This window comes from Pseudorca crassidens, chromosome 1, assembly GCF_039906515.1.
Source record: "Pseudorca crassidens isolate mPseCra1 chromosome 1, mPseCra1.hap1, whole genome shotgun sequence".
In the NCBI taxonomy this organism is placed as follows: domain Eukaryota; kingdom Metazoa; phylum Chordata; class Mammalia; order Artiodactyla; family Delphinidae; genus Pseudorca; species Pseudorca crassidens.
Genome location: NC_090296.1, coordinates 93,657,255 through 93,676,349, shown reverse-complemented (window position 1 = coordinate 93,676,349; position 19,095 = coordinate 93,657,255). Strand labels below are relative to the sequence as shown.

Sequence of the window (19,095 nt, the reverse complement as noted above, 5' to 3'; positions counted from 1 at the left end):
CCCAAAGCTAATCATTTCCTTTCTTTTCTTCATAGATTTTACTACCTAAACCTGTATCCCTAAATCTAGTTTGGTTTCATGTGTTTTCTTGAACTGTGAATTTTCCAAAATGGCTATACCAATATACATTCCCACCAACAGTGTACAGTTTCATTTGTTCCAATACTTGACATTTTGTTTTCCATTTTAGCCATTATTGTGGGTGTGCCACAGTATCTCATTGTGATGTCAATTTGCATTTCCCTAATGATTACAGAAGTCGAGCACCTTTACATGTTTATTGGCCATTTAGATATCCTCTTTTGTGAAGTGACTTTAAATCTTACCAATTTTTCTGTTGGGTTGTCTCTATTTTTTACTGATTTGTGGGAGTCTATAAATTCTGAATGGCAGCAAAACAGACATATTTCTATTGTAGAAATGAATGCATTTGTTGGATGCTATTAGAATACCACTAACTCCTCTTACTCTGCAGAACCCCAAATTCACTAATGACCCTCTGGGAGGTAATGCAGTCAACTTTGCGCATTCTCGCTAAACCAATGTAGAGTTATTGTGCCATGGAATCTGCTAGATACTTGGAATATAATGTCAAAAAAAGTGATTAGGGACAACAGCTTTGAAAAGAGACCTGTATTGGAATCCTGTCTCTAACATTTACCAGCTTGGTGACTTTACGCAAGTTATTTAAACTGTTTTAGCCTCAGTATCCTCTTTGGAAAAATGGGGCTAATAATACCTATTTTAAGAGTTGTTATGAGGGTTAAATGAGACAATAATATGTAACAGGTTTTGCATAGTGGCTGGCAAATAGGAACATTTAATAAGTGGTAACCATTATAAATTTGGTTATTTCCATGTAGCCTGCCATTTCGGTATAGTGGGAGAAACTGAGTAGATGTCCATTCCCCTCTTAGCCATTATAGTTCTCACTATAAAGTTAAAAAAAAAAAAAGGCACTGGGTTTAGATTAGTCTTCTGGGAACTTGGTCCTTCTGACTCCCTTCATCAGAGTGTCTCTAGAGCAGTGCTTCAAAAATAATCTGTGGTGGGCTTCCCTGGTGGCGCAGTGGTTGAGAGTCCGCCTGCCGAGGCAGGGGACATGGGTTCGTGCCCCGGTCTGGGAAGATCCCACATGCCGCGGAGCGGCTGGGCCCGTGAGCCATGGCCGCTGAGCCTGCGCTCCGCAACGGGAGAGGCCATAACAGTGGGAGGCCCGTGTACCGCAAAAACAAAAACAAAAGCAAAAATAATATGTGGTGAAAGATCATAGACACTTCTATAAAATATAAAAATAAATTAACTAGAGAAGGGAAATAAAACAAAGGCATATACAAGATACAACAATACAAGCCCCCAATTTTTATTAGAACCATAAACATAAAATTAGTGTAACACTAATTGCTATAAAAGTTTCTAAATTCTTACTCTCGATTTCTGTAAATGCCTTGGACCAATAACAAAGGGTTTACAGATCGGCAGTGGCCCGTGGCCCATACTTTCGGTAGCACTGCTCTAGCGCACTGACAAAAATCAGACTTCTGAATTTGAAGGGCTGAGGTAGGTCCTAGAATGTGGAGACTCTACTGAAGGGTTAGTCTTGGACCTGAGTCATCAGTTGGTCGCCTACTGGACTTTTTCTAGCCTTAAGCACAACGCTGTGTCACTCCTTAGCTTAAAAACGACCCACTGTTCCCTCCGTCTTAAAGGGTAAGATCCCAATCCTTTAACATGGCATCAAAGGCCTTCCAGGCTGGTTCCACACAACTTTTTTGGTCTGATTTTCCACTATTCTTTATTCTAGTAGACCTGCACTGTCCAATATAGTAGCAACTAGCCACAAGTGGCCATGGAGCAGTTGAAATGTGGCTAATTTAGTAAGTAAAATTTTAATCTTAACTTTAATTTAAAATAAAAAATCTTATACATAATTCAATTACTGCAAAACTTTTGAAATATGTTTGGAATGATTCGAGTATGTGAATCTACGTTTTCAGCTGTAAATTTTATGAAATCAATTATTGTGATATGCTATAAATGTAAAAAACCACCAGATTTTGAACACTTACTTGGTAATGAGAAAAAGAATGCAAAATATTTAATACTTTTAAATACTGATCACATATGAAATGATACTATTTTGGATATATCGGGTCAAATAAGATTTTTTAAATTTCTTTTTGTTTTCTTTCACTTTTTTAATGTGGCTACTGTAAAATTACATATGTGGCTTGTGTTATATTTATATTGGAGTGTTGGCCTAGACAATCATGCCCCAAACCTAGGAATCACTCTTGATTTTTCCCTTTCCCTGTTTGATTCATTAGCAATATAGGTCGGGTCTAATCACAAAATATATCTTCAATGCATCCACTTTATCTCTACTGTTACTATCCATGTTACTCCATACCTTAAAACCCTTCAGTGGCTTCTAGAGCTCTGAAACTTACCAAGGCTGCAGACTTCATCTTCTGCCATTCCTTTCTTTGCTCTCTAGCCTTTAGCCACATTGCCTTTCTTGCTTTCTCACCAAAGATTTTGCCTTACTATTCCCTTTGGTCTTGAACACTGCCCTCAACTTATTCCCATTCAGGTCTTAGCTCAAAGAATACCTTCTCAGAGAGGCCACTTTTTTTTCTGGCTGTGCCACACGGCTTGCCAGATCTCAGTTCCCCAACCAGGGACTGAACCTGGGTCACAGCAGTGAAAGCCCAGAATCCTAACCATTAGGCAACCAGGAAACTCCCAGAGAGGCCATTTCTGAACAATCTTCAAAATTATGCCTGCTCTCTCTTCCCAGAGAAATGCTTCATCCAAATACCCTTTTATTCTCTTCATAAAGGATATTATGTGGTATTACCTTTCCTCTTCTTTTATAAAGCTTGTTTATAGTCTGTTCCCTCCACGGAAACAGGAGCAGGAACCTTGTTGGTCTTGTTCCTGCTTAATCTGTTCTAATGTGTAGAACAGTGCCAGTGACAGTTGCTCTCGAGACAACTCACATGAAAGAATACCTAAGTGCCTACTAGACATACAATCTCAGTGAAGACATCCTCCTAAATGCTCCCTCAACACACTTGGGAGTCATCTTTGAATCTTTTCAGTCATTTCGTATCCAGTCAACCAAATCACCAAGCTCTCAACATCTTCGGTCATATTCTTCACTCCTGTTTGCCACTATCTCAGTCCAAGTCATTACTCTCTCATAGATTGCTGTTTTCTCCAAACTGTTTTCTTTGCCTCTGACTTTTGCATGACAGTGATCTGTCTAAAATACAAATCCAATCTGATTATGCTTCTACTTAAAATCTTTCAATGCCATCCTCTTAGCTCTCAAAAGCTAATTTCTGCAAATGGCATTCAAGGCCTTTATGACTAGACCTCTTCAGACACATCTTTAGGCATTCCTGAAAAAGCATTATCTTCTTTGCCCAACAATTTCTCCAGAGTTTTCCTTTTAACCTTTGCATTTGTTGCTTCACCTGTCTGGAAGGTTCTTCCCCGACTCCCTTATTAAAGCTGATTGCTTCTCCAGTCCCATTCCATGCCTCCCTGACAGGTAAGTAAGGGATTCCTCCTATAAAAAATTTCACAGCATTCAGCAGTTTACCCTCATTATACTACTGATGATGCCTACTTGTCTGCATTCTACAGCATAAGATTAATGAGGGCAAGGATTCTACAACCACCATTAGCTGAATGTTTACTCAGATAAACTCAATGTTAAAGAGAAGCATGTGACTATGGAAAGAAGCACTGAAAATATTAAATTGAAAGAAAAATAGAATACAGGCTCCTATGCCATTCACTTTGTTTCTATTTTAGGCACAACGCTTTAATAAGTTACACAAAGACTTTACAAATCTCTACATCAATAACACAAAAGGGTAAGTAGAGAAAGACTGTTTATCTGAGGCCACCCAAAATCTGTAGACAACATGTTATTTCATTTGTTTGTAAACTCTTCTAGGTTAAAATCTTGGCGCTCTCTCACATATTCCCAATTCTTAAATCTAGGAAGCCAAAAATTGTACGGTTAGAAGGTTGGAAAAGTCATTCCCAGGCTCATCTGTTAAAAACATTACCAGTGTGGTGGGTATTTTAGCAAAATCATCACAAGTAATTTAAACTCCTAAGACTCTTACTTTGTAAATCACCATCCACAAATAAACTTTTGCTGCTTTCTTAATAAAATACAACACAACAAAAATCTTGACATTCCAGCCACGAAAAAACAAGACTTCTACCTCTGAGGTGACAGTAATCCAAGGGAATTCGGCGAGCAGTTACGAAAGGTCTACGAAGTATAAGGCATCAAAAGAATGTTTAAGAAAAAAAAAAAAAGGCGGGGGTGGCTACAGGAATATGTACGTTTTCGTCACGAACTTGACTTGCTCAGTTTAGGTGAAGTGGAGAAATAACATCCGTAGTTCCTCCCCTTGTACCTCAACAGCGACTCCTGTCCCAGTCAGCCTAGTGGAATCTAGGGCGGCTTCAAGTTAAATCCTAGCTTTTTCACTGCCCTTCCGTCTCCCAGGACTCTGCTAGATGTCTCAGCTTAACCTGAAAGGAGTCAGGATTCCCCATCTCTCAGCTTTCATGCCGAAGACATAACGTTAGCACACGCACTTCAGCCTCCCACTACTAGCCCCGCAGAAAGTGGCGGGAAGGCTAGGTGGCCGGCCTGCAGCCCCGCCGCGCACATGGCCGGCTGCAGCTCCTACCCCCGTGCCGCGCAGGCGCCGGGCGAGCCGGGACTTGCGGTCGCCGACAACGGATCATTCCGCCGCTTTCTTTGTGTGGCTCAAGTTCTAGAGATGGCATATTTTCCTCCCCTTTGTTAAAAAGAAAAACCAGGCCGTCTCGCCCCCTTCCTCCCGCCGGAATGGGATCGGGGAGTGGGTGGGAGAGGGATCTGCTGACCAGGGCAGGGGCGGAAAGGCTCAGAAGAGGGGCTGACGAGGGCCGGGTACCGGAGGGATGCTGGGAGCTTTGACTCACTCGCACACCATGTGTCCCTCCGCGCGCAGCACGGGGGACTTTTCGGTGGGGATTTTGGGCGCCGACCAGACGCGGCATTTTCGGAAAATAGCGCCTTGTGCAGCTGAAGCGCTTTGTGTTTAGCTGGGCCGCGTCAGCCCGGCCGGGTACGACGCGCCTCGGGTCCCCGAACCACCTCCTGCTGCTCCCCGGCCGCCGCTCCCGAAGCTTTTCCAGGTCAGTGCGGGTCTGTGTAGGGCCCTGTTACCACCGGATGTGGAAGTTGATCTCTTCGCTGGTAAAAAATAATTCCACTTCCCCCGGAACCCAGATCATCCCCGCGATTTCCTGTTTATTGCATTAAGGCGCCGGGTTTCCGGGGCTCTTGGCCCCGCTTATTCCGCGGGGGTCGGCGGGGTCGGCCTGGGACCCCGCTCCGCCCGCGCCGCCGGCGCGCTTTGTCCGCTCGCACCCCGCTTCTGGGAGGGGCGGGCAGACATGGTGGCGGCCGCCGCCCCCTCCTCGGCCCTGGCGAGCTGCGGCCTCCCCGCGGCTCATAGCCCGGCCGGTCCCGAGCGGCCGCCCCGGGGCGGAATGGGGTCGGGCCGGGGCTTTGGGGGCTCTGCGGGAGGCGGGCGAGGGAGGGAGGGAGACAGGCAGGCAGGCGCGGCACGGCCTTGGCGCCCGCCGCCCCGGGAGCCGCCGCTCTCTTTGTCTGGGCGGCCTGATCGCACCGCCTGGCTCGCCGGAGCGGGGAAGGGACGGCGGGGGCGGCCGGCTTCGGGTGAGCTGTGCTGCTGGGCCCGCGGGGCCGGGTGGCGCACGGGCCGCGGCGGGAGCGGCCGGCCCGGACAGGGTTAACGGGAGCGCCCGGCCGGTCCTGCGCTGGGCCGCGCCGTCGACTGCCTCAGCCTTGGGGACTCGAGTCTCTGAGGGGACGAAGCCAGCCGCTCAGGATGCTGGGGCACTTCTGTTCTTGGGACTTAGCCGCCGGGATCTGCGGGTGCAGGGCCTCGGGGAAGAAGTTGGGAATTTTGCCAGGTCATTTCTGCCTGGGCACAGTTAATCAGTGTGTATTTAGTGTGTTTCGTTGAAACTCTCCTACCGTGTTGAACCAGCGTGCCTAGCCTCAAGAGTGCATCGTGAAAACTGAAACCAAAGGAACGATATAGGCCTGCTTTGTGTGTGTTTTCCCACTTGAAGCCTGTTTTCAGTACACAGACTGTTGCTTTAAAGCTGATTGGACTCTGGCGAACAGACATCTGTTCAAAGGAGGGGCAGAGACCACAGTACTTCTGAAGGGGGCTTGGTAATATGGAAATATTTTAAGTGCTGTTTCTGGACACTGATTTGCTGTCTCGATTCAGGCAAGTTACTTTCTGAAGTAGTTTTTATTTGGAAAATGGTTTGATGTAGTGAGTAAATGATCCTTGTACAGTAGTTTGCCATCCCAGAATTAAAGAAGCACCATAGTTTATTATGCAGAAGTTCGTGGTCAAAAGTTCTTTTTGCAGATATTTATCTCACACATAGACCCAGCCAGCTTACTTTAAATTTCTTCTCATTGACTTGTAACCATCGACCTTGACACTTCCACTTTCAGGCTCAGATTTTGAATTTAAGGAAACTAAAGACGGCTTTATCTTTTTTCTTTTCTCTCTTTTGAAGTATTTATTTTTCCAAAAATAACAAAAGAAAAATCCATTGCATGTTCACATCAGTGACCTTTTAGGCAAGAGTGACATTGTTTTGCATTTCTGCAAGTCTTTAATGTCAGGTTTAACAGAAGATAGCTAGATTCTTAAACCTACTTCTGCGTTCAGTCTGATGTGGTGTCACACCATGTAACCACTGGAAAACACTGTATGCTCATGCCTTTTTTAAAAAACTAAAAAATGTGTCGTTTCTATCGTCTCACAAGTCAAATCAGGATGTTATTATACAAGACACACTTAAAAAATATGGATAAGAAGGTTGATTCCTGTGCTTTTTTCTTGGACTCCAACTTTTTTTCAGTTTGGGATTTAGAACATTTGAAAAAATTTTAAGTGATTAAACTTAATTTTTAATTCCACAACTTATTTTTAATGATGTACACAAGTAAACCATGAATTCCGTGTTAGATTTGCTTGTGAAAACTTGTATGTAAATGTAATTTTTGAAGATAGGACACTTTCAAAGCAATATAGGAGTGCCAGATTTAAAAGGAATCCTGCAGTGAAACCTTTGGTGAAACTGCTTTTGTATTGTAGTGTGTATACAAACTTAGAGTTAACTGTCTGTAACTTAGAGTTCGAATTGTCTATCTCTTTGAATCAATCTGGGTTTTCTAGGTTGAGGGGCAATTAAATTGTAGATGTGTGAAAATTTAAGGCCATACTTACTTTGGTTTAATGGTTTTGAAATGAAGCTAAATTCACTTCTAGTTGTTTTGTGAACTTTAGTCTGATTCTGTCAGTCTGTAGTTCTGTTCCATCAACAGGAAGCATCTGGTCATTCTTCATGTAATTGTTAGAAAATGCCAGGTATATTTTTGATGTTTGCTATTCAAATGAAAATAAATAGATTGGATCTTGGTTTGTCCCCCCTACCCTCAACTCTAAGATATATTTATAATGGGCCTCATTGTCCATAGAATGGACTTTTTTCTTTGGCCCTTGAGTACCTCAAGTTAGAAATAGTAACAAGTAAAGCAAACAAATCGTTAGGGATTCAGAAGTCATTGCAAGAAATTTTGACTCATGAATTAATTTTGAGGGTGCAGTGCCCTTTTGCAAGTAGCTTGAGTGTGGATGGGCTCCATCTCTTCTCTGCAATTGCTAAAAAACAAACTGAAACAAAACCTTAGCGTTCAGGGCAACTTAGTTTTCTAATGAATCATTTCTTTGGTTCCAGAGCTTTCCAACTAGTAATCATATGTTTCTACAGCGCTAACGTGTCTACCTTGGGACAACGATAATTAGTATTATACTTAACTTTTTCTGAAGATGTTTGTTCCATCATGCTCTCTAGAAGGTCAATTTATTAGTATTAGTGCCTATGTGTTACCTCATAATGTTGACAACAGTGCTCTGCACAGAGGAGATGCTTTGGTGCAGTCAACTGTCATTTCAGTCGTTGGTGGGCTAGTGCACTTTTATTTGGGCTGAGTATGTCCATAATGTAAGTGTAGAGGCTTAAGCATGGAGTGATTTCTCCACTGAAGGTAAATCCACATGCAGGGCCATTGATCTAGATTTCTAGAAATAGAAATCTAAACTCTTAGCCCGAGTTCTCTTACCTTTTAATGGGAATGATTATAAAGGTTGGCAGTTAGGGCCCAAGATGCTAATGCACAAATAGTGTGGAAAAGACTTGATCATTTTAACTGTACATTTAATAAGAATCAACACTTATAATTTTTTTAAAAGTAAATGTCATTTTGAAGTTGGTAGAACAGCATATAGAAAGAGCAAGGTGTTAGCCCCACTTTACTTTTTACTAGTTGTGTTATACCTGGGGTATTATGTCAGATTTTCAGGTAGCATATGATATATCATATTGTAAGTGGGACCTTGCATCAATCAGTTCTCAAACTTTGTATCAGAATCACCTGGAGAGCTAATTAAAAAAAACCATGAGGCCCAAGCTTAAGTAAGATAGGAACTGGGCCACTCTGTTTTTCTCACATTCCTTAGGTGACAGACAATCAGGTTTAAAAACCACTGAACTATAGAGCATAGCCAGAGAATTCTGATCATGGGGGAAATGGAAAGGAGGAAAAGTTGAAAAACTGTGATGTTTGGCCCCCAAAAAAGGAGCTCATCTAAGAAATGATAGTAGTATTTAAATATTTGGAGGTCTGTCACACAGAAAAATCAGGTTTGATTTGACTAGAAAGAAGTAGGATCAAGGGGTAGAAGTTAGAAGGAGGCAGATTTCAGCATTCTTCCAAGAAAAATTTCCTCAAAACAGTAAAAATATAATGTGTTGTTTTGGGTGGCAGGCTGTCCCCTCCCACTGACAGTGTTAAAGTTAGGGATTCAAGGGTAGAGGAAATGATGTGCTGAATGAGGATTTGGGCCAGGTTTCGTTAAGTTCCCTACAAACTGAGATTTTATGAAATCCGTCTAGGTTTGCATGTACAAAAGTGGAAGAGCAAAAGCTAATTGAAACAAGCTGGTTAGCTTAACTGGATCACAGTTTTCATTTTCTTGGATAAAGAGAAATGAGTATTAAGTGAGAGAGCTATTTGATGAAGGTTTTAAACCCAGCTGTGATTTGGCAGATTCAAAGCCTGAAAAATAGGCATACCTTCTGATGTGGAAATTCCTATTTAAATGAATTTATTTTGGGGTAGTAAAGATATGCCAATAAATTGGTAGCTGTTTACATACCAATTGCAGCATTGTTGATAATAAAAGCTGTATATTGACACATTTGACCCTCCTCCCCACATTAATAATGTAGTAGGTTATATTATCCCCCATTTTTCAGAAGAGAAAACTGAGGCATAGAGAAATTAGGTAGCTTGCCCAAGGTAGCAGAGTTAGTAATGTAGAGCATGGACTTGATTCCAAACAGTTTGACTCCCAGAGCCGGTGACTCAATGCTGTGGAATTATAAACAACTTAAATATTTCACAGTGATTGTTAGGGTACATCCCTAAAGTGGGGTACTGCCTAGCCATTAAAATGATGGTTAGAAGAATAAAAACTTGAAATTATGTCTTGGTGTATGTTAAGTGAAAAAAGTAAATTTAAAAACATGATTTTATTTTGATTAAATAACATACATTGACATCTGGAAGGAAATGTGCCAAACTGTTAAGTGGTTATTTTTGAGTGTAAATTTATAGGTGATTATTTTCTTTTTACTTACACAAATTTTCTTACTTCTACAATGAATACGTATTATTGTGTATTGCTTGTGATTAAAAAGATATTAAGGTGTTATATTTCAATAAAAAATTAAAAATATTAGCATAAGCTGAGGAGTTTGGATTTTATACTGTGCAGTTTATGCAAGTTGACTAAGGAATTGCACATAAATGAGAATTTGTAAGTGTGAAGTGTTCTGTATTTAATGAACACATGAAGTGTTTGAATCTTTACCATTCTAAAAGTAATACATTAATTGAATAGAGAAAAATATCACTGACTCCTACCACCCTACTATAATCAGTTCTATATTTTGTTAATGTTTTCTTCACCTTAAGTGTAATATTTTAAATGTTGTATTCATCCCAGCTTAGTCACTCTCTGGCTCTGTGACTTGCTTAATCTCTCTGTGCCGCACTTTCCTCCTTTGTAAAATTTGAATAATTATAATAACTACCTCATGGTGCTTGGAAGGATTAAATGAGTTACTGCATATAAAGTGATCAGAACAGTGTCTGACACGTGGTTAATAGCTCAGTAAATGTTAGCAATTATTGTAGGATCATAGTCAACTAAAACTCTGTGGTCTAATAGGTTTTGGAATTAAGAATTTTTTGGATATAGCTAAGGTAGTGTTATGTAACCTTTCAACAGTCCAGTGCAGTAGCCTTCTTCAAACAAGTTACTATTTCTGCAGCAAAATGTATGAATGTTTACACTAAATGGGGTAAATAAAGACTATAAATAGCTTCATGTCAGTTTCGGTAAGGTTTCACTGCCAAATGCATTATTTTGGGTTTCAGAGCTGTTTTTTGGTTTTGGAATTGCAGTTAAGGAACCTGTGGAATTTACTCAATTTTGAGTCCTATTTTATTTTAATATTAAAACATTTTTAATATTAAAGCATGTCTAGGAGGTCTAAGATCAAGGTACTGGCATCATTGGGCTCTGGTGAGGACCCTCTTCCGGGTTGCAGACTTTTCTCTTGTATCCTCACATGGTAGAAGGGGCAAAGGGACTTCTCTCAGGTCTTTTTATGAGAACATTAATCTCATTCGTGATCTGCCCTCAAGACTTAATCACCTTACAAAGGCCTCACTTCCAATACCATCACTTTGGGCATTAGGAGTTCAACATAAAATTGAGGGGTGGGGAGACACAAATATTCAGACCATAGCATACAGTATGGTGTGTAAGTGAATGATCTAAAAAATTTCTTACATCCTAACTGGCTCGTGTGAACTCTGATCTTTGCGATTACTCCACCTATGTTCCTTTATCTATTTTTTTTCCATAGGGACCCTCAATTTCTCTCCCTTAGCTTATTCCTGTGTGCATTATATATAGCCTGAACTTGTATCAGTCACTTTTTCATATTTTACTGGGCTCCTGTTGTCAAATTTTCCTACCCATCTATTTCCTCTGTTCTTCCTCATAGGTCACAGTGTATTTGTGGAGGAAGGTGGGTAATTATGAAAATTTTTGGCCACTATAAATTTATGCTGGACAGATCCAATGGATGCTTGCTACTTGGCAATCATTTTATTAATCTAATATTTTGCTTTTGTCTCATATATCTTCCTCTCTTTCAGAAGGTGCCATTGACTTCTACTTAATTGAAAAAGAAAATAGAATACAAGCTTGCATTTTTTTTGTTTTGTTTTCACCATGACAAATCTCTATTCTTTCACCTTATTTTGTAAACTGAATGGAAGAGGAATCTTGCTGCTATACTTAACTTTTCCTCTGATCACTTCGATGGTTATCTCCAGGGGTTTTTCCTCCTTACCTTCAAGTATATACAGACTTCCATATTTTGGGAGAAAAAAATAAACTTTGATTAACTATTGCTACTGTTCTTTCTAGCTATCTTCCTCATTTCTCTTTTTTATTTCAAAAATTTTAAGATCTTAGTTAATATTTCTGCCCTCAGCCCTTTTACTACTTCTTCCCTAACTTACTGCAGTTTTGTAATGACATTACATGTGAATGTGACGTATTCAGACTGCTGCTTCAAAGGACATCCTTTTTTCCAATGGTATTGGCTTCATCCTGATTTTATTCAGTTAGTGTATATGTGTTACTGTTGACTTCCACCTAGGCTTCTTAACTTTCTTTCCTTGCTTTTCATGTTAGTGTGCATCCTGATTTTCTGGCTACTACGTTTATTTTTTTTCTTTTGGTTGTTGTTTCATGATCCTCTTAACCACGGTCGTTATTCTTCTCAGTACTTAGCCCTCTGCTCACCTCTCTTTGTCTCTTCTCCATGGATGTTTTATATGTTTATATGTTCATCAGTGTGTACTCTCCAGGTTTGTATCTCCAGTGGTTTACTGAATACTTCCATTGAGAGGCTCAAGGAATTTCCTTCACTTTTTGATTTATTATTACCCACTTTCCACCTACTCTGTTTTTCTTTGTTTTATCATCATACTTAAATCTTTTTTTTGCTTAATTAATTTATTTTATTTATTTTTGGTGGCATTGGGTCTTCGTTGCTGCGCATGGGCTTTCTCTAGTTGCAGCAAGCAGGGGCTACTCTTTGTTGTGGTGCACGGGCTTCTCATTGCAGTGGCTTCTCTTGTTGCGGAGCATGGGCTCCTGAGCGCAGGCTCAGTAGTTGTGATGCGCAGCCTTAGTTGCTCTGCGACATGTGGGATCTTTCCGGACCAGGGATCGAACCTGTGTCCCCTGCGTTGGCAGACGGATTCTTAACCACTGCGCCACCAGGGAAGTCCCCATGCTTAAATCTTAAAGTTGTCTGTGATACATGTTTCTCCTTTATTTTGTATATCCATCAGTCAGCATGATTCTTTAGATTTCTCTCCTGGATCTCTGTTTTTGGGATTCTGCATTGCCTGTTATTTGCCCTTTCTAACTTTAGAGTCACCTTTCTCCAATCCATCCTTCATATGGCTGCCAGAATAATTTTCCTAAAAATTTTTTTGAACCCATTGCTGCTAAACCTAAGCAGTCTGAAGAGAGAACATGTACTGTTGACCTTTGCACTCTGCATTGTGCCAAGCAAAGTGAATTGAACTTGTGCTGAATAAATGTTTGAATGGATCACCGTTTGCTCAAAACATAGAACGACTCCCAATTGTCTGCAGGATAAAGTCCAAACTCTACTTTCTGGCTTTCAGATCTTTTCATATTACAGTCTGCTTCTTCAGCCTTATTCTTTACTCCTTAACATTACCAAGGTAGTATTTCCTCTCTGTACCACACCATGCTTAGGCATAACTCTATGTGCTCTTCCTTTTCCTTTTCCTTGCTTGTCAAAACCTATTCAGCTTAACAGTGCTCTGTGCCAGGCACTGTTCTAATCTCTAGTGTTACAGTAATGAACAACACAGAAGACAAAGTCTGTTTTCTTGAAGCTGTCATTCAGGGTGGGGGGAGAGGGCACAGTAAACACATGTCAGGTGGTAATGAGTGCAATGAAGAGTAAAACTGGATAAGGGGATAGAATGGTGGGAAGTGACTCCTATTTTAGATGGTCAGAGAAAGCTTCTCTCTTTGGGTGTCCTGAAATGAGGGAGTAAATCATGCAGTTATCCAAGTAAAGTGCTTTCTAGTCAGAGGAAACAACGTCTCCAAGATCCTAAGCTGGGAACATGTTTGGCTTGTTTGAATAGTTACTAAGACCTGTGTGGCTAGAGCAGAATAAATAAGGGGAAGTGATAGATGAGATTAGAGAGGTAGTAGGGAGCCAGATGATGCTTCAGATGGTTAAGTCTTTCACTGAAGAAGCCTTCCTGACTATATACTTTTGTTTGTTAATTTAAAGCTTCTCCAAACCCATTTAGCAACTATGGAAGTAGCTTCCAAATTATTTTTTATTGTGGCCCATGGTAAGAAGTGTATTTAACATTGTTAGCATACAAATGTATTGTTGTTTGTGTATTGTGTGTATGTGTGCACATGCGTATGGCTGGAAGAAATTCATGAAACATGACTTTACTATATTTGATATGCTGATATTTTTTAAAGTGTTAGTTTTAACCCATTAAAGTTATTTCATAGTCTGCTAATGGGTTATGACCACAGTTTGAAAAACACTGATGTGTGGTACATACCCACTTAAAAAAAAAAACAAACCAGGGCTTCCCTGGTGGCGCAGTGGTTGAGAGTCCGCCTGCCAATGCAGGGAACACGGGTTCGTGCCCCGGTCCGGGAAGATCCCACATGCCGCGGAGCGGCTGGGCCCGTGAGCCATGGCCGCTGAGCCTGCATGTCTAGAGCCTGTGCTCCGCAACGGGAGAGGCCACAACAGTGAGAGGCCCGCGTACCGCAAAAAAAAAAAATGACATGAGGGCAGTTTGGTATCTATCAGAATTACAGTTGTATTTACCTTTGTCTCAGCAACCCTACTTAAGAGAATTTATCCTACAGTTATATGAAGTGAAATGATGCATCTACAAACTTATTAATTGCAGTGTTGTTTATAATAGCAATAATGTCCACCTGTAATAAACAGGCATATCCACACAATAGCATACTAAGCAGCTATACAGAAAATGAGGAAGCTCTCTATGAACTAATAGGAAAAGATCTTCAGGATGTGTTAAGTAAGAAAAGCAAGTGCAGAACAGTGTATATAGTAATGCAATCTTTTGGTAACTATAGAAATACTGGAAGGATACCCAAGAAACTAGTAAAGGTGAATAATTGTGGCTGAGAGGAAGATGGGAATAGCATAAATACTTTCATTGAGACTTTTCAATGTATACATTTCTGTGTTTTGGATTTTTGAACTGTTGAAAAAACAGAAAAGGAGAAGTGAAGTAGCCTGTGTAGGACTTGATCAACTGTATGTAGAGACATGAGAGAGAGGAAGGAGTTGAGGATAGCTCCTGGATTTCTAATTTGGGAGGTAAACGTGGTGGTAGTGTCATCAGGGATACAAGAGGAAGACTAGGTTTTGACATGTGCGTGAGAAGTTCTGGTCGTGCCAATTGACGAATGCTTACTCCTTTTCTGTTGTGTGTATGTGTGTGTGTATAATTTATGTGCTTTAGATATGGTACTAGAGGTTAAACATGAATAGTAAACAGTCATAAATAAACATTTTTTATGCTTAGATTACAGACATATTCTTTTTTTTTTGAGAACAGCTTTGTAATGATGTCATAATTTTACAGTCAAATAGGGACATTGGTGTGCACAGATACTGATAGAATGTAGATAGAAGGATGTATGTCTGACAAATACATAGCTTATATGGGAAGTAGGAATTTATTAGCATGGGTCCAAATTAATTACATCTTTTGATGCCTGAAATTCAAAGAAATAAAAATGGCTTTTGAATAACAAAGTGATCTTTAAGGTATTTGAGATTATATTATAATATTTAAAACAATATTAAAGCTGAGTTAAGGAACTTTATAGGAGATCATAAAAGTATTTTTTTTTTATATGGTACATTGGGGAGTAACTGTGTAAGACAAAGAGGTTTTAACCTAATGAAGGAAAGGAATCATGAAATGCATGGATGTTGCCTAAAACAAGCTCTTGCTGTATAATTTTGGGTTTAAACTTTATTTGAATGAGTTATAGTTCAGAATCTGATTTTAGAGGCCCTAATTTATCCATATGAGTTTTGATTTCTATCTGGCTAGAGTGAAAAAAATAAAAGGGGAGGGCTTCCCTGGTGGCGCAGTGGTTGGGAGTCCGCCTGCCGATGCAGGGGACACGGGTTTGTGCCCCGGTCCGGGAGGATCCCGCGTGCCGCGGAGCGGCTGGGCCCGTGGGCCATGGCCACTGGGCCTGCGCGTCCGGAGCCTGTGCTCCGCAACGGGAGAGGCCACAATAGTGAGAGGCCCGCGTACCACAAAAAATAAATAAATAAAAAAAATAAAAGGGGAGCACAGATAAAGTACATACATGCCAGGACTTGCAAATGAATTAGTAGTTCTTTTCTGGGTTTATGTTAACAGGGATTTGGGTGTGGAGTAGCAACAAAAAAGAGCTGTTAAGTAATTCCTGCTTGAGATTTAAAATTTTAACCATTTTATAGCTGATGAAAAGATGTTGAACTGGCAATAGTTTTCTTTTAAAAATGCTTTAAAATTTACAAATAATGTTACATAGGATCATGTAACAATTGGAGATGGCCTTGTTCTTTTGTTTTTGTTTAAAAAAAAATTTTTTTTTTGGCTGCGCTGCGTGGCATGTGGGATCTTAGTTCCTCGACCAGGGATCGAACCCATGCCCCCTGTAGTGGAAGCGTGGAGTCTTAACCACTGGACAGCCAGGAAAGTCCCTGGAGATGTTCTTATTTGAGTGAGGGTGAAACTGTTTTGTAGCCTCCAACCTGTACTTACTCCTTCACCCTATGTTTTTCTCAGTACTGCAGTCCTCTGGAGCTTTTGGGAAACGCTGAATTGGGCTTGGCTACAGTTTTGGCTTGGATCAACTCATATATATCTTATATATCTTTGATATGTCCAGTTGAGTGGACGGTGATGGAAAGGATGGTGATAGCACAGTGTATAGAAATTAACTTTAATTCAAGAAGGATTTAGTTAGTGGTTCTCAGTTGGAGTGATTTCGCAATATCAAGAAACATTTTTTTGATGTCATAAAATGGGGAGGGGGTTGCTACTGGTATCTAAGGGTAGAGACCAGAGATGCTGCTAAATGTGGAGAATGCCTTGCTAGTTGAATACCCACTATGTATGTAGCACTGCTCTAAAGTAGTTATGGGTGCAAATGACACTAAAAGAAAGTTTTGTCTCTCCCCATAAGAACTTAAACCTAGCTAAAGCATCTCAAACTTAACAAGTCTGTGGCCAAACTCTTAACACATGACCCACCCTATCCCACTTTGCCATCTTTATTTCAGTAAATAATCCCACTTTTCATCAAGTTGTTCAGACTAAAAACTTAGTTATTATCTTTGACTCCTCTTTTTTGTGTGTGCATTGACATCTGATACATCAGGAAGACCTGTTAACTCTACTTTGAAATATACCTTGAATCTGGGTAATGGTGGGATAGATTACTTAAACCAGTTCTCTTTTTGGAAACAACTGAAAAGGCTGGATAAGATATATAAAGCACTACCTTAAGAGCTTTGAAGAACTGGGGAGATAGTGGAATCTGGTAAGTCAAATTCTGGAAGAAAGCCTAAACCAAGAGAGGTTAGCAGAATACCTAGAGAACTAAAGCCACTTTTGCCTTGAGTATGTTTGCTGATACCAGGAAATTTAGGTTTCTCTTTATCAGCCTTGTGGGATGAGATGGACAGAAATCAAGACTCAGAGCCTACCCACATGTGGACAGGTAAAGTCTTTTAAGAGATCCTTCCTTGCTAGGCTTGAACTCCATATGTCTACACCTGAGAGGGAAGGATGAACCAGAACTAACTCCTGATCCCCTTTCATTGCCTACCTCCCAGTCAAATATGAAGGGACTTCAGGGCAGGTTGTCTTGGTACTGAGCAGAACAGGAGAAAAAAAAGGAAACAAAACTCTCTACAAAACTGTGATCACAGCCTAGCTATGTAAGGGAAACTTAAATCACGACTTAATTTAGATTGGTCCCTGACTGGTATTATCCCTCAGGTGTTTGGCAGAAGCAAATGCAAATGTTCCTTTAAGGAATGCTCCTTCATCTTATGCCTCCCCACAATTAATTTTTGAAGGACAATGACCAGCACATAGTCAAAGATAACCAAGCATACAAGGAGACAAGGAAACATGGGCAAGAACCAGTGGAAGCAATAGCAGAAAAAGATTGTCATAGGCATCATATATTAGTATTAGAATTAGAAGATACATGACAAAGCAACCGTGATTACTGTGTTTATAGAAATAAATAACAAACTTGAAGACAGGAAACAGGAAAAAAAGGTTGCGTTGTGGATTTGAAAAAACCAAATACAACTGCTGGAAATAAAAAATAGAGTAACTGAATTAAAACTTAATGATATAATTTGCAGCAGATTACACACATCAGGAAAATTACTGAACTGGAATATAGATCAGACAGCATTATCCAGGATGTAGGTTAAAGACAAAAAGATGGAAAATATAGATGACAGGGTAAGAGATATGGAGGATAGAGTAAGAAAGCCTTAATTGGAATTCCAAAAGAAGAGGAGAGAGAAAACAGGACATTTAAAGAGGTGATTGCTGATGTTTTCCAGAAACAATGAAAGATTCCAAACCAGGGTTCAAGAATCCCAATGAATCCTAATTAGGATGGAAATAATTCCACACCTAGACACAGCATAATGAAATTGCAGAAAACCAGTCCCATAAAAATCTAAAAGTAGCTGGAGGAAAAGAAGATAACCATCAAAGTAGCAAGAATTAGGCTAACAGATGACTTCTCAACAACAAAGAAATCAAAAGATAGTGAAATGATGTCTGCAATATGAAATGAAAAAAACCTCTGCCAACCTAGAATTTTATACCCAGTGAAAATATCATTGAAGAATGACAGTGAAATAAAGATATTTTAAACTAAAACAGATTGTTACCAACATTTATTAAAGATAATTTAAGGGCTTCCCTGGTGGTGCAGTGGTTGAGAGTCCGCCTGCCGATGCAGGGGACATGGGTTCGTGCCCTGGTCCAGGAGGATCCCACATGCCGCGGAGCGGCTGGGCCCGTGAGCCATGGCCACTGGGGCTGTGCGTCCGGAGCCTGTGCTCCGCACCGGGAGGGAGAGGCCACAACAGTGAGAGGCCTGCCTACTGCAAAATAAATAAATAAATAATTTAAACCAGCACCATTCAATAGAAGTTTCTGTGATGATAGGAATATTCTTTGTGCTGTTCAATATTGTAGTTATAAGTTACATAGGACTATTGAGCACTTGAAATGTGGTTATTGTGATTGAGGAACTGAATTTTTTGTTTTGTTTTGTTTTGTTTTTTGCGGTACGCGGGCCTCTCACTGTTGTGGCCTCTCCTGTTGCGGAGCACAGGCTCCGGACGCGCAGGCTCAGTGGCCATGGCCCACGGGCCCAGCTGCTCCGCGGCATGTGGGATCTTCCCAGACTGGGGCGCAAACCCGTGTCCCCTGCATTGGCAGGCGGACTCTCAACCACTGCGTCACCAGGGAAGCCCGGAACTGAATGTTTTATTAATTTAAATTTAAATGGTCACGTGCACCATATTAGTGCAGTTCTAAAGGATATACATCAGGCAGAATGAACCTCATATGGGAGGAATAAAATGTATGAAGGGCTGAAAAGTAAAGAAAGTGATGTATATTTAGAAAATGAAAATGAATATGGACTGCAT

At 40.6% G+C, this 19,095-nt stretch overlaps 2 protein-coding genes across 9 annotated transcripts in view; one reads left to right on the top strand and one right to left on the bottom strand.

The window, feature by feature from the left end:
• Positions 1-4,721, bottom strand: part of USP8 (ubiquitin specific peptidase 8) — a 98,101-nt gene extending 93,380 nt beyond the window's left edge. The window contains exon 1 of one of the 2 annotated variants that reach the window (XM_067746675.1): positions 4,446-4,721. The gene's annotated coding sequence lies outside the window, so the exon portion shown is untranslated. Of the gene's footprint in view, positions 1-4,247; positions 4,424-4,445 lie in introns of those variants that run through there. The other variant, XM_067746665.1, reaches the window with a different exon arrangement.
• A 65-nt stretch (positions 4,722-4,786) lies between these two features.
• GABPB1 (GA binding protein transcription factor subunit beta 1) overlaps positions 4,787-19,095 on the top strand; it is a 79,884-nt gene continuing 65,575 nt past the window's right edge. The window contains exon 1 of one of the 7 annotated variants that reach the window (XM_067746712.1): positions 4,787-5,217. Coding sequence is in view for 5 of the 7 variants with exons in the window: in XM_067746749.1 (XP_067602850.1) it covers positions 5,255-5,278 (24 nt within the window). In the remaining 2 variants the exon portion in view is untranslated. The other 6 variants (XM_067746749.1, XM_067746702.1, XM_067746739.1 and 3 more) reach the window with 6 other exon arrangements.